The following is a 15,257-nucleotide window of genomic DNA, read 5'->3' as shown; positions in this document are numbered from 1 at the left end:
ACTAGAATAAAAACCTGTAACCAAAAAAATAATAAAGAAATATATTGCGTCCAAAGAAACCCCTACTTTATTATCTACTGTTACACTCTCCAAGTATTTAGAGAAAAAAATAATACAAAGAATGTCAAAATAACGCACATTCTAAAACTTAGTTTTTCATTTGATTTTGATTCATAAAAGCGTAGCATGATATCCTCATTCCTTGCCTCCAAATATGCAACTTTTTCCAACAGCATTTTATTTTCTAGAAATATCTTTTCAACTTGGAATTTCAAGCGCACAGTTTCTTGCTTGAGATTACAATTCTCATCTTGTAGCTCATCTAGAATGTTACCGTTTACCTCACTTTCCCAAAAGAAAAAACCACAAGTATCATCCTGTAAAAAAATCGATCATCATTCTGAAAACCAAAATGTTGGGAAAAAGTGATTTAAATCTACCTAATGAATCGATTATATTACCTTCCATACCGGGCAAGAGTAAAATTGTTGGCCCTTGTTTTTTGTGTGTTTGCATGTTTGTAGCTTGGCCTTGTAACCATGGTAACATTGAACTTGCTGTGCCTTACAAGAACTGCCTCGCGAAGAATTTGCCGAATTGGGTGTTCCTTGCTCAATAGCCATATATATTCTTACTAAATGTTAATTTTTGTTTTGTTTTTTTTTTGGGCACGTAATGTAAGTAGATATCCCACAGAAACGGTCATTATATAGAAGTCCAGATTGTTACCGTTGCAATTTAACTTGAATAAAAAAATAATAATCTAATAACAATACAACGAAAACCTAACCTAGTTAAATAATAAAAAATTAAAAAATCTAATCGTGGGAGATAGGATAACTAAAATGAATACAACAAATTAATAAAACTATAGGAAAGTTATTTGGACACATACTTGAAAATTGTTTGCAAACAAAGTCGACGACAATTATTAAATATTCCCATACACAAATTCTTCAATGACGGGTCCAAATCCGTAATCACCATTTGGTCCTTGATCTGCTTTTAATGTCCTGTCAATGTCCTGTTGGTCCCATACTCGTACGCGGCAGGCGTCGGGTGCCATGTTCAGATCAGCTCTGGACGATGCTAGCCTATCGATATATATGATCTGTTATTTTTAAGGGAAATAATTGTTGTTAGGTACATGTATACCTATGGTTTTCATAAACAAACGAGTGTTTGTTATTAATGTTGTTATAACTTACAAGCAGTAGAAGTGTGCATCCACCATAGCCCTGAATTGAATTTTTGAATTTTTCCCCGTATTTGACAAGCCAATCCAACACATATGCTGCCCAATTATACTTTGTTGCCTCTGAAGCTTTGTCTAAGACGGTGATATGTATCGGGCTTATCCAACCACATTTTTGTGTAGGACAAAGGAGAGTTCCTAAAGCATATAGTAAGAAATGTTTTTTGAAACTAATCTTGTCTATATGACAGTCGATTATTTTTGAATAAACCTCAGATTCTGTAACCGCACCATAAGATGTGTTTTGTTTATACTGCCTCTTTGTGTGAATATCTACAAGTTTTGAAGAATTATTTGGTAGCAAAAGGTGCTTCCCCGAATTTAAACCTAAAACCCAACTAATTGTTTCCTCGTCTATTTTAACGTAGTAATTGTCCCGTATCTTCAGCTCTAAGTTGTCCGGGTCAAACCTAGACATGATCCAATAACCAAATGTTGCGTCAATATGATTGACCCTTATATACAATAGTTCCTCGAAACCCATTTCCACCACCCATTTTTTTTGTGGTTCTGTTAATTTTGCAAGCATTTGTGCAAATTGACTTATACCACAACCCATTCCAGGAATCTGACCAAAAAAAAAAACAATACAGTACATGAATTTAGTGATTTATTTAAAACTATAAACATTTTAATTAAAAAAAATCCATACATTTCTAATTATACAATCCCTATTTCTAAAAACTTCGATCATATTTAAATAATATTACATATGTAACTCATAAAATGTCACTAACCGTTGTCGAACATTGACCATAGTCGTTATGTTCCCCTTCATTAGCCTCCGTATGCTGTTGTGCATTGATATTCGGCTATACAACAAAAATGAATTTAAGTTACTATAATAAGACAAACTTTAAAAATCTAAATACCTTAATCGGCATAAACATACCTTTTTAATTGGACTTAGATTTGTAACATTTTTCTTTTTTTTCCCAGTTGGATGAGTTGCCGCATAGTTAGTGTGTTGGATAATGATGTTAACCAATCTTTTCTTCAGACCCAAATCCACCATTGCCTGAAAGTCTTCTGAATTTGAAAGTAACCTCCCTTCGCTGTGAAATTTTTTAATGTCGGCGACATACCAGATCTTGTAGTCATAGTATCCCATAGATCTAATTATATTATGCAGATAGTTGAAGTTTAATATGGTCGTTGCTATCATATACAATTTTGACGACCCTTTTTTATATTGGCGGCGTGGATGGAAAACAATTTTCCCCTCACGCCAAACTACAAGCCATATTTTGGCGGTCTGTGTTATTGGTTCTCTGCGATAAAACGATTCAATTACAAATTATTCAACAAATTAAAAAACAAAAACAAACCCAAATAAAGGTAATCGATTAACATACCTTAATAGCGACAGTCCTCTTTGATTATTCATTATCTGCCAAAAAAATTGAACTCAGATCTGGTTGTGTAGATTAATTTGAAGAAAGGAGATTTTGGTTTCCGGTAAACTAAGTGTGGTTGCTGGTGATATTTACAAAGTATTCCCCACAATTCCCGTAAATGTCGAAATAGTATATGCAAAAGCAAAAGCAAAAGCAATACGACGAATATAAAAAAAAATTATATTTCAATACGAATAAAACAAAGACGTCATTGATTTTAATATAAAAACTTTTTCAAGCCGTACAACGTAATATTTAAGAAAGTGCATACGATAAACGTTGCATGTAACCACTTCTACAACAAAATTCCCTAGTCTTCTTGTGTTAAATCAACGAACACTATCTTTTTCTGTTTCCCTTCCTTGAGCAAAAATTCGTCCTCTTCTAAAGGTTCTCGCTTTAGTAGTCGATCATCCGCTTTTGCTACCGCAATTAGTCGATCTCCCTTCTGGTTTGGTTTAATTTTTTCAAAAGACCAATTCTCAACTAAGTAATAGTCACGTTCTTCCATAAATACTTCACTTACATTAGGAGCGCATCGTAGATCGCTTACTATCTTGGAAGTTTCAGAAGGTCCTAAACGCTTGATAATGAACCGCATAAATCTCCTCCAATCAATTTTGAATTGCTCCTGTTGAAGTTCCACCGCCAAGTACTTACACCAACGGGGTGTAGATGGTACATCTACAACAAACATGTCCGAAATCCATGTTATATTAGGCTATTTTAAGTGTAACTCGCTAATAATATTAAAACGCCGTTTTAGTAGGAGTTAGCTTACCTTTTCCACATACTCGAATTTTTGATATTTCCTTCATTCTTGACGAACTTGTGACGCCATGAGTTAGCTTACCTCTTCGATTCACCGGTGCCATTCCCACAATAGTTCTTGATGTACTTAAATGTTCAACAAATTGTATTCGTGGTTTGTTTGTAGTTGTTGAATTGCTATTTCATTTTGTATGTCTTATGTATATATATGCACCAATGCACCATATATGGATTTGGAGCACATGTGTTTTCTGGCGGGAAAAGTAGAACTAATTAGGCGTAATTTAGTGTGTTGTTTATCACGTCGTTATGAATTTTTCAGACCAAATTAATAGTTTTGTTGTTAATTACGTAGATAATCGTAGACAAACATGGTTGTATGTAAAGTAGTTTCGTTATATATTGAATAGCGTAGTTTTCCCGCCAGACATTTGCATTGGTAGTCCCAAAAGCTGAAAAGTGGTTGCATTGTAAAATGTGCTATATAGCACTAGCTTCGATACTTTGCAGAAGTGAAGTTTAATGGGTTAAAGATTTAAGTTGTATAATATTATGTATGACTATAATGGGTTAAAGATTTAATTTGTATAACATCAGATCTTTATTTTGTATTTAACTAAAGTGAAATGAATGTCTAAAGTCTTCGTCACTTTAACATGATTTGATTGGGTTCAAGAGTCAAATTAACCTAGACAACCTTGGTAACCAAGATCAGAATGAGATTTGATTCGAGTATTCAAGACCAGATTAACACTTGTAACTCTTGTTTGTTCCTAATCCGTCGATACAATTGGTTCTTCTTTGATCGGACCAAATGGCCAACTAAACCTAATCACCCCGTATTGAAACAAACCGTCTAGTGATGCGATTTAAGTGAGTGAAGTGTTTATTGTTTTGTTTAATTGGTTGACCTTTGATCGGAACGAATGTTCACCTAAACCTAATCACCCTGTGTGGAACGACACCATTTAATGAGATTTGATTCGAGTATTCAAGACCAGATTAACACTTGTAACTCTTGTTTGTTCCTAATCCGTCGATACAATTGGTTCTACTTTGATCGGACCAAATGGCCAACTAAACCTAATCACCCCGTATTGAAACAAACCGTCTAGTGATTCGATTTAAGTGAGTGAAGTGTTTATTGTTTTGTTCAATTGGTTGACCTTTGATCGGAACGAATGTTCACCTAAACCTAATCACCCTGTGTGGAACGACACCATTTAATGAGATTTGATTCGAGTATTCAAGACCAGATTAACACTTGTAACTCTTGTTTGTTCCTAATCCGTCGATACAATTGGTTCTACTTTGATCGGACCAAATGGCCAACTAAACCTAATCACCCCGTATTGAAACAAACCGTCTAGTGATTCGATTTAAGTGAGTGAAGTGTTTATTGTTTTGTTCAATTGGTTGACCTTTGATCGGAACGAATGTTCACCTAAACCTAATCACCCTGTGTGGAACGACACCATTTAATGAGATTTGATTCGAGTATTCAAGACCAGATTAACACTTGTAACTCTTGTTTGTTCCTAATCCGTCGATACAATTGGTTCTACTTTGATCGGACCAAATGGCCAACTAAACCTAATCACCCCGTATTGAAACAAACCGTCTAGTGATTCGATTTAAGTGAGTGAAGTGTTTATTGTTTTACCTATTTAACCCTTAGTGAACGATAATGGACTTTTAGTTAGAAATTTACACATAATTTATAATCGGGCCTAATACTCACCTAAAATATGTCTTGGCAAGTGAAATTAAACGTATACATACAATTTAAAGTTAACGGTGTCCTTAGCTATGTGTATTTATAATACAATAAAAAACATTAAGACCGAAAAAAATTAAATAAATTTGAATTAAAGTTAAATAAAAAAAGGGAAAGATAATAGTGTAATTAATGTCAACAAAACTACATTTTGCTTTTCTTTTGTGTATAGGAAGAATCAAACTCGTGCCATTCATTGCAAAAAGTGTCTCCGTTTTGAAAATCTGCCAAAAAAAAAAAGAAGCACTCAATCTTCTCATCTCTGTTCACACTCCAAAACCCACCCCAACAAGGTGAACATCCGATATTCGTTCGCCGGAAACATAGGAAAATTCGTCAAGAGTTTCTTTGAGCCAATTGAAATGTAAGTTCTTAATTTGTTTCAACCATTACATAATTGTGTAACCGAAGTATTAAATTCGCCAAAAAGTGAATCCGAGAAGCTATGTTTGAGTGTTGCATGTAGCTATTCCACATTAAAAACCCGGAATTTATTGATTTGTTTGTGTTGCTCCGTTGTTAATGTTTGAATTGTGTGTAATAAAACCCCCAGGGAGGCAGATCCGGCGCATACGCACTACGATTGCATTCTTAAACTAGCGGCGTGCTACAGGGATGACTCCGACGACGATGACTCTAACTCCGGCCAGCCGCACAAGTCCCAATCCACCCAACCTTCTCAACTCTCAGAGGTACAGTATCACTTAACTTGTAATTTTAGATTTATCGTAACTAATTATTGTTAGTAGCGCTTCTCTAATTAGTGTTCCTATAAAAACCTTTGTTAGCTCGAACAAGAAACTGTCGATCCAATTGGACAGTTCGTGGGCAATGAAACTGAGGTATTGTTTGTAAAACCAGTGAGCCTTGAGTATGAATTACATGTTTATCTTTTTTGATTTTTTTTATTCACTATGTGGATTGATTTTAATTTGTAGGATTCTAATTTCATTGATAAGAACACCCAGAAAAGTAGTGGAATTAACAAGTCCGGTGATGATTTCACTAGCAATGAACCAATTTGTATGCAGCCCTTGTTGGGGGTAAGATTGTGTTGAACTGGTGACTAAAAATTATTTATTGGTTAACTTTTGTTTTTCGTTGTATAGTTATACCTTCTTTACCAAAAAAAAAACTCTTGTTTTTTCTGTTATAGGAGTCAAACACAATTAATAGTGTCACTGATGTTCGCGGTGAATTTGAAAACCCCGCATTTGCGGTGAACAATAGTCAACCATTAAATTTCAATTTTGATGATAATTTAACTTTCGAAGATTTCTCACAGGTAATGACTGCATCCCTATATTGATTTGGTTTGATTTATCCATACGAAATATTTAAATCACTTATTAAGAAATAATCACAACACCGCTTGACAACACATTTTATGTTTTGTAGGACAACATATGGAACGACATTAACTATTCCAATCCTGACAACCAATGTGACATACCTTATGAGGCTCCCACGGGCACGAACAGAGGGGTAGGCAACTTTTCATATATTCGTTGCCATTGTTTGTGGGTACAAAGATGATTATCTTTAACCAAACTTTTTGTTGTAGGATATCGAGGGTCAACAAACTAATAATACAATTGAAAGCGATCCAATATTACCCAATGCGGGTAATGCTGCTTCTGGAGTAAACAATGATCTGCCGGTTGAAGAGGGTAAGGTTCAAAACAAGCATGGTCGTCCACGAACGGTTAAAACAGCAACAGTTCAAAAAAAAAAAACGGGTGGTAAATGGGTAAAGGGCGGACCAGGTAGACCACCAAAGGAACAGGGGCCACGAACTAAGGTATTGGTCGTACAACATTATCTGTACTTTGTGTAATTTTTTGATTGACATTATCCTAACTCATTTAAACTATTTTGATTGACATTGTGTTGTAATTTTTGAAATATTTCAGCACACTGCCCTACGGACGTACCCTGGCCTTGTTTGTGACATCCTAACCGAGTTGTGTCCTATAAGGAAGGATTGGGTCATAGCTGCTGGTTTTGGGTCTATTTTGAACCTAAAAATAAGTAAGGTAGATAGATATTTCATTACCTGGTTAGAGAGTAGGTGGGATTGGAAAAGACGAGTGCTTCGCATACGCGATGATTATGAGATAGTGATTGATGAGAGAATGGTTTCTTGGATCACTGGAATTCCTGTAGGGGTTTATAGAATCCCCTTTTTAAATAAGACCGATAAGGAACTTGGAAAATTGTTTAAGGAGTACGTCAGGGAAAAGGATGGAGGAATAGACTATGTCTGGTTGTATAACAAGTGTTTATGGGAGGTTCAGGATGAGATGGTTTTTCTTCGCGATTTCATACTACTGTCATTTGGTTGCTTGTTTTGCATGACCAAATACAACTTCATATCCATCAAATTATTGGCACTACTGAAATCAACATACTTTACAACACCCCGAGACTGGAATTGGTGTGGGTTTCTTTACGACTGGATTGCAGGTCATGAGAAGGAGAAGGGAAGACCATCTTCGATTATTTTAATGGTTAGTGAGGATAGACGTTGTGCGCATCGTCCGTGTTTTTTTTTTTTTTTTTGTAATTAGTTATTCCTCCCCGCGAATGATAACTACTCCATCTTTTGGCAGATTGCTTACCTGGACAGGTTAAAGTATGGTGTTACTCCGTTGGCTTGGAAAACTGATACACCTAGATTAGGGGCATGGCTACAAGATGATGTCACAAACGCTATTGCACAAGATTTGGGACCGGATGGCGAATATGGCCATGCAGAGGTAAAAACCAATATCTAACTTTTTTGTTGTATTGAACAATATATGTTATTCAGTAGTGATCATTTATACGCCTATTTAGGTTGTACTGAATGTTGAGTATGGGAAACCATACCCCATTGGCAAGCCGTTAGAGCGGACCCCATGGGATGCCCTTGCTGAACGAACACTTCTTAGTAAGAGGACTGGTACACCAATGTTACCCTCTAAAGCGTCAACCAAAGCGGATAGTCGATCAAGGAACGTGGATTATAGATGCCGGGGCAAGAGGAAGAGGAAGGTACGAGTCTTTATTATATTATTGTTTGTTGTAACTGGTTTTTGTTACAACCTACTTCACCGTGATAATTATCACTAAACTACACAGGCCACACTTGAAGGCTCCGTACAACAAAATGCTTATGATACAAGGCGTGGACGAAGTTATAGAGCTGCCAATAAAAACATTGATGACCTTGATGGTCCTCATCAGGACGAGGAATACGCTACGGGGCCTGAAAACAGAAACCTGAATGAGGATGATGGTGTTGAGGAACCTCAAAACAACACGGGTGATGACATTGACAGTGTTGGAGTTGTTGATGGTTACACAACTGGCAGCGATGATGGACTTTCCATGCCAGATGCTTTACAGCATAAAACTGTCATTGAACCAAGAACGTTAAAGATTTCAACTATGATTTTGACCGTGAACAAGTTTCCAAACCAAATGGTGTTTAAAGCTGGTGATATCACGATTGATCGGATCATGCTTCAAACGTCCTTTAAGTCCAAAGGCGAAGTACATGATAATGTATGGGGGTTGCATTTTGTAATTAGTTAATAGGTCTCTGGATTAGTTTTCTCATACTAACATTGTCTTATTGGTTAGGTGATGTCTGCATGGTGCGCGTGTTTGAATGCTGATACGACCTCCGGAGTTGGCATAAGGTCTTACGTGCTTATGCCAGATCTCATGGTAAGCTTATTATGCAAATACATAGTAGTAGACACCCATTAACCTTATATACGAAGTAATGCTATGGATGTTTAAAACGTAGGGTGAATTGTTAGACCTTGAAGAATCAAGTGAGAACTACACAGAAGCTTTGTTAATGAAATCAAAGCAACTACTTGAGGACATCAACTACTACCAGATTGATTTGGGTGCAATACAAAAGGTAAGTAGTCTTATTTTCGCACAGAAATGGTGGTTTACGGCTATTAACTCTATGTTGTGCAATCAGCTTTATGTCCCGATTAAACGCCGAGGACGGTGGGTGGTTGTTAAAGTGGACCGTGTTGCGCATAAGGAGGATCTTAACTCAAATATGTTGAAAATGACTATTTTTGCACCAAGGCAAAAGGTTATGGGTTTAAATGCTAGGGATAAATTCGTATACAAACTGGTACGTACTGCTATTTTCGGGAAACATACTTCCGCCTTAATCTCGTATTAATTCGATAAAACCCAATTGTAACAGGAACGTATGTTTTTGGGTTTTCAATCGCACTTGGGATTAAAAAATGATGAATTGACCTTAAATACTGCCTCTTTTGATCTATGGTCAAATGGACCAAAAGAGAAATGTCGCCAGGACGGGGGTGTACTGTGTATGATCTACCTCTTGTCATCCGTTGAGAACGTGGCAGAGTGGTTGGAGGTAAGACTATTTAATTTACATGTGGAAATAAGTTGTTTTAATTTTTTTTTATTAATCACTACACTAACCGTGTGTTCATTAATTATGACTAGGGCTACGTAGAGGAGGTGAGGGACGTCCGGAATTACATGCTCGGACGGCTAGTTACAAACCCACACAATGAAATCAAAGTGGACGAGCTAATAAGGAAATTGACTGACGGACAATGATGGTTATTGATTTGGTTGTATGGTAGGATTTCATTAACAAAAAATTTAGTAGCGTATTACTCGCAGCATAACTGCGTCTTTTAAACATGTTAAACATTTTCTAATGTTCATTGGTCTTATTGGCACAATTTCTTAGTATCTTTTAACTACAAACACCGACAATCCCCTCTTCAGTGATGTTGAACATACATGCATCTACCTCTAATGATGGTGAAAATGCAATGTTTATAAATCTGTCAATTTGTTGGGTAAACGAATTAAATCTTTTGGACAACATTAGACGAGTGCGTACATTGCGTGTCCATGAGGCGCCCAAAGCCGGACGGACCTTTCTCCCAGACGATATAATGAAATTTTGCGTTGTATCGTGATCAGATGGAAATACGTCAATCACATTGTTAGCCACAACAACGGCAACATGATTGGATGCGGCAATTGTACGTAACCCATAACCAATAGCTTGTATAAGATCCTTTCTTTCGGTTGAGCCAACAACATTGTTTTCAAAATGACCAGTGAACATACTACCTATTGAATCAATAACAACAACGCGGATTGGCATTGATGAATTTTGAGACATTTTAATAAGTTTTACAGTCCATTCTAGCACATCCGGTATTTCATGAGGAGTGTCAACTTGCTTTGTAGTTATGTAATCCAAAGGATTTCCATTTAATGTTTCAAGGTCCCCTAAAACATATGGAACTAATCTACTTAAACGACGTATGGGAAAGGGACCAAGTGAATGGATATATATAGCCGAGGAACAAATACCACCCCTTGAAGGCGGCAATTGACAAGAGAGACTAATTTGAAGGCAAAATTGAGTCTTACCTGATGCATTTTCGCCACACACCTCAGTCACTTCACCGATTGTTATTCCCCCACTCAACATCGAATCGATTTCACTGCATCTCGTTGTGATTTTGTTTACACTAGTAGCCATTCTTTGTGATGTAGTAATCTCTTATAATTACTTTTTCTTTGAAATGGAGGGATTGAACACACCCTTATATTCACCTAGTTCTAACATGTCATTGATGGATCATGTTGTTTCCAATAAATAATATTCATATATTACAAAAAATAAGGGGCTGACTTTTGCATGACATGGGAATGCATTTTTTGACTACAATGACCAAACACATCATGTTTACATTTGGTAAGACTAGTATAATGAAGTCGTTGTTTTTATAATTGTTTCCCAGTGTAATAGATTCGTTGTATGTACATTATTAATTAATATAAATTATACAATAAATAGTATTGTTTCCCACAAATATCACTGGCTTAGCCTCACTGTCACAATGGTTACTCTTTCCTCCTCATTGAGCATATTGTCTACCCGTTGGTTGTGGGTTCGACGCCTAATACAACTCATTTTGTATTTTTTTTTTTACACTGATAAAGTAATTGAGGTTACATCAATTACATATATAGACATAATGTAAAGTACATAGCAAAAAGGGAGGATTGGATTAAAAAATTCAATTCTTAAAATACCGTTTAAACGAAAATATATCTTTGAAGAAATCAAATTAAATTACATTTACACAAAACATTCACAATCTGGTGCGCCAATCGTTAATATCAAATTCAAATGACTGTGAACAATCCTGAGACAAATGTAATTGGGACGGGTGTGCTTGAGAACTTTGAGAAGGATGTACATTAGAACTTTGTGGGACGTTCTCCGCATATGTACCCCCAACGTGATTCGCGTGTTGTTGCCTAGCACGGTAACTTGGAAGATTTCCAAATGCGTTGCAAATAAGTTCCTACATTGCACAAACAACATTTAAGTAGAAAAGTAAAGTTATATTTCCTAATGAAAACTTGCATATACGATACGAATCACCAAACAAATAAAATATAAATTTTACCTCATTAGCAATAACTTCCTCTTCAGTAACCACTTTTTTGTTCTTAGAATTCCCACCGGCCTTTCCACCAAAAGGAGCATTCCTTTTTGTCTTTGCCCTACCAGTATGCCGTTTGTCAACCGGTGTTTTGATCCTGTTCTCGTCCACGACCGGTTCTACATCCCTTAATCTGGCTCTCTCACCAAATTCTCGTGGACGTAGCCTTCGACGACCAAATACATTTCTCGCATCTGGGTCCCACCAACATATAAGGTCGTCCCCTTTTTCCCCAGTCTTTCGTATTCCGACTACATCCTCCATTTTTAGCCGCACAACATCCATAGCCTCCTTGTACAACCGAAGTGCATCATCATTACGCATAGCTAATTCAGACAAGTAATTATGCCGTTGTGAAAGCTCTTTGGCTTTGCCCAATCTGATAGATTCAAGAGGGTCGAAGTAAGATACTCGAATGCTCTCGTACGACCTAACACTCTTCATCCACCGTTGTAGTATGTACTTTTCTGGAACAAATTGAAAATCCTCTACATCCATTGCACGCATTATATGTCTACAAAGTATTCCCGTAAATTCAAACAAGTTACAAGAGCAATGTAAATCACCATTTTCCTTATCCACCCTAACATCATAACTTTTAAACCTTTTCCGCCAAAACGGTGAGGTTAGTTTTTCATCAGCTCTATACAACACCACTGATCCATGACATGAGGTTTTCGTGACATTTGTGTGTGTCAATCCTCTACGCTCTTTAACAACCTCAGCAAACTTCTCACTAGTGTACGTCTTAACCAATACATACTCAACTAAAACACTCTTATCAACATCAATCTTAGCAGGCTTATCAATGTTATCAAAATTATCCTGTTTCTCTTCCTCAGCTTTTATCCTCATACAATATTCATAATTATGAATGAACAAAACTAAACCACAATCTAAGTTCACGTGAGTTTTAAAAAATCTATTCATACCCTCACTCCTTTGTGTAGAAGACATACCTGCCCAAAACTTTCCTCTATTATATGCCGGAGCCCACTGACGCCTGTTATCATACGCGTCCTTCATCCACCCAGGACCCCTTAAACCGTACTCATCCATCACATGACACCAAGCTTCATCGAACTCATCTGGATCAATCAGATCATGTATTGCAGTTCTGATCAGGGTGTCTATTTTCTTCCAATCACTGAGACTACCTAGGTTCTTACTAGCATTCTGGAGCATGTGCCACAAACATAGTCTGTGACGGACGCCCGGGAAGACTAGCTCAATTGCTCTACAAATTGCTTTGTCTTGGTCGGTTAAGATGCCTAGTGGTGCCTTCCCCATACACTTCAGGAATTCTTCAAATACCCAAACAAATGAGGGAGTATTTTCATGGGAAATTAAGGCCGCAGCAAATATAATTGATTTGCCATGATGGTTTACACCAATGAATGGAGCAAATGGAATCCGATACCTAAAACAATATAAATGTATTGGATATTACTTTTTCAAACAAATGGACCAAAGTACAATTACAAAGAATTTAAATCAATAAAAACTTAATTAAAACACGTACCGGTTGCAAGCGAAAGTAGTATCAAAAGTAATAACATCCCCAAAATATTTGCATGTACCCCTACTACGTGCATCCGACCAAAATGCATTCGTAAAAACACCATCATCATCTACTTGTATTGAGCTATAAAACTCGGGATGCAAATCACGTTGTGCCTTAAAGTAAGCATCGAGTCCTGCGGCATCTGCAGCACTAAATCTTGATGAACGACGTTCGACGTTGATTGCGTTCCTCAAGTCTCTATTATTAAATGTAATATTTTCATAACCTCCCTTTTCAATTAGATGCGTACCAAAGTTCTTACTTATGCTAACACCACCCATGTCATTGATCATCGCCCTCTTAAATGTAGTACCGTCTATACATCTATAATTAACCATCAGTCTACTACAGTCAGGATTTAAAGGATGATTGTGTTGCAAGTCACAAGTCAATATAGTAAATAGCCCATCTCTACTTACACCGTAAATATTCATCTTACAACCGGTCACATTAGACCCAACACCTTTTTTCACCCCTCCCTTCTTGCATTTTAATCTAATAAGTTCCATCATATGCGGCTTTGCCTCATACTTTCCCACACCAGACTTAGATACTCCCTTTTCTTTGTACTCTTTTTTCAGCTTATTACTTTTGATAAACATCTCAAATCCTTCTTTGAAGGCATACAACTGACAAAATTCGAAAAACTCATGGCCCGTTGTAAAACACATCCCTACACTAGGGGGGTTAACGATAACTTCTTGTCCATCAGTTATTAATCTATATTGTGAGCTTTCAGGAACATTTTCATTCAGATCAGGGACACTTTCGTTTAGGTCTACCCAAGCCATACAGAACTCCCACGTATATCACTGTTGTACAAAATACGAAAAACGTTTAGGGTTTTATAAAATGCTGCCAAACGTTTAGGGTTTTATAAAATACAACAAACAAACAAATTATATACAACGATTTTAGAATAACCACTTAGTTTAGTGTTTAACCATATAGGATAACATACAACTTAATAACATTCTTAATACTACGTAATTATAGAATGTATGAAATAAACAAAAAAAACACCTTGTTTTCTCCGTCGTGCAGATCTACTTTCTCACCAAAAACGAATTTATCAAATTAACATGAAACTACAATTTTTCATTAACTCATCAATATCTGCCAAACAATCAAGATTCATCAATATCATGAAACTCCAATTTTTCATTAATTCAAACAAATTTAACTACCCAAAAATAAAACATTCATATAGCATTGTTATTTTCAGGAATTAATTAACTACATTTGACAAAAACAATTTAACGAAAAACTTACATTAATTTCGAAGCGAGATTTCGAAGCTGAATTTCGAAGCTTAATAATGTTGTAGCAGCTCTAAACGTTTTGCTAAAAACTTTCCTGTGCGTTTTTGTTTGTGGCAAACTCGATAAAATGGGAGATGATACAACCCCTTCAGCTTTGCCTTTATTTTCTTTGCTGAACCGTTTTCCAGAAAATATTACCGTTGAAGGTTGAATGAGCTTTTTTTTTTAAAGTTGAAGATTGAATTTTTATTTCTTTTTTTTTTTAATTATTTTGCTGCTTGGGCGGGATTTGTTTTGGGGAGGAAAGGGGAGGTAATGTTCCCGCTTGAAAACACTAAAGGGCGGTTGATGCCAAATATTTTCCCCCTAAAACCAAATGCATTTCCCCCTAAAACTCAATTAATCCATGCTGATTTGGACCACTAAGATGGCAGTGTACCTGGGCCCCAATTACCCCCAGTGTAACTGTATCATCTCAGCTTATTATTGGCAATTATTGGACTACTGTTGATGATATTTTAGGATTGTTAGCGCTATTCAAATATTCAATGCATCCCTAATTTTCAAGTTACTAGTTGTTGGCCCGTGCGCTAGCGCGCACGGTCCCCCAAGTTATCGAAAAATAAATACGGAAACACAAATCAAATCCCGACCCTAATTAGTAAATGGAAAAAGTTTAGAAAAATGTTTGATTGGAAACTAAA

General features: G+C 36.4%; 2 protein-coding genes across 2 annotated transcripts; both read right to left on the bottom strand.

Moving 5' to 3' along the window:
- Positions 1–9,950: 9,950 nt before the first annotated feature.
- LOC130472017 (DNA repair protein XRCC3 homolog) lies at positions 9,951–10,754 on the bottom strand. The gene is made up of 2 exons (XM_056842420.1): positions 10,643–10,754; positions 9,951–10,498 (listed from the first exon to the last, which is right to left on the bottom strand). The coding sequence occupies exons 1-2, from the start codon at positions 10,752–10,754 to the stop codon at positions 9,951–9,953; spliced, it is 660 nt and encodes a 219-aa protein (XP_056698398.1).
- A 520-nt stretch (positions 10,755–11,274) lies between these two features.
- LOC130472016 (protein FAR1-RELATED SEQUENCE 5-like) lies at positions 11,275–15,021 on the bottom strand. The gene is made up of 3 exons (XM_056842419.1): positions 13,250–15,021; positions 11,692–13,147; positions 11,275–11,586 (listed from the first exon to the last, which is right to left on the bottom strand). Exons 1-3 carry the CDS (start codon positions 14,080–14,082, stop codon positions 11,371–11,373), a joined length of 2,505 nt encoding a protein of 834 aa, XP_056698397.1. The 5' UTR covers positions 14,083–15,021; the 3' UTR covers positions 11,275–11,370.
- Positions 15,022–15,257: the final 236 nt, after the last annotated feature.

The sequence above is a fragment of the Spinacia oleracea genome, chromosome 4 (genome assembly GCF_020520425.1).
Source record: "Spinacia oleracea cultivar Varoflay chromosome 4, BTI_SOV_V1, whole genome shotgun sequence".
Lineage (NCBI taxonomy): Eukaryota > Viridiplantae > Streptophyta > Magnoliopsida > Caryophyllales > Amaranthaceae > Spinacia > Spinacia oleracea.
This window is presented reverse-complemented; position numbering and strand designations above follow the sequence as displayed.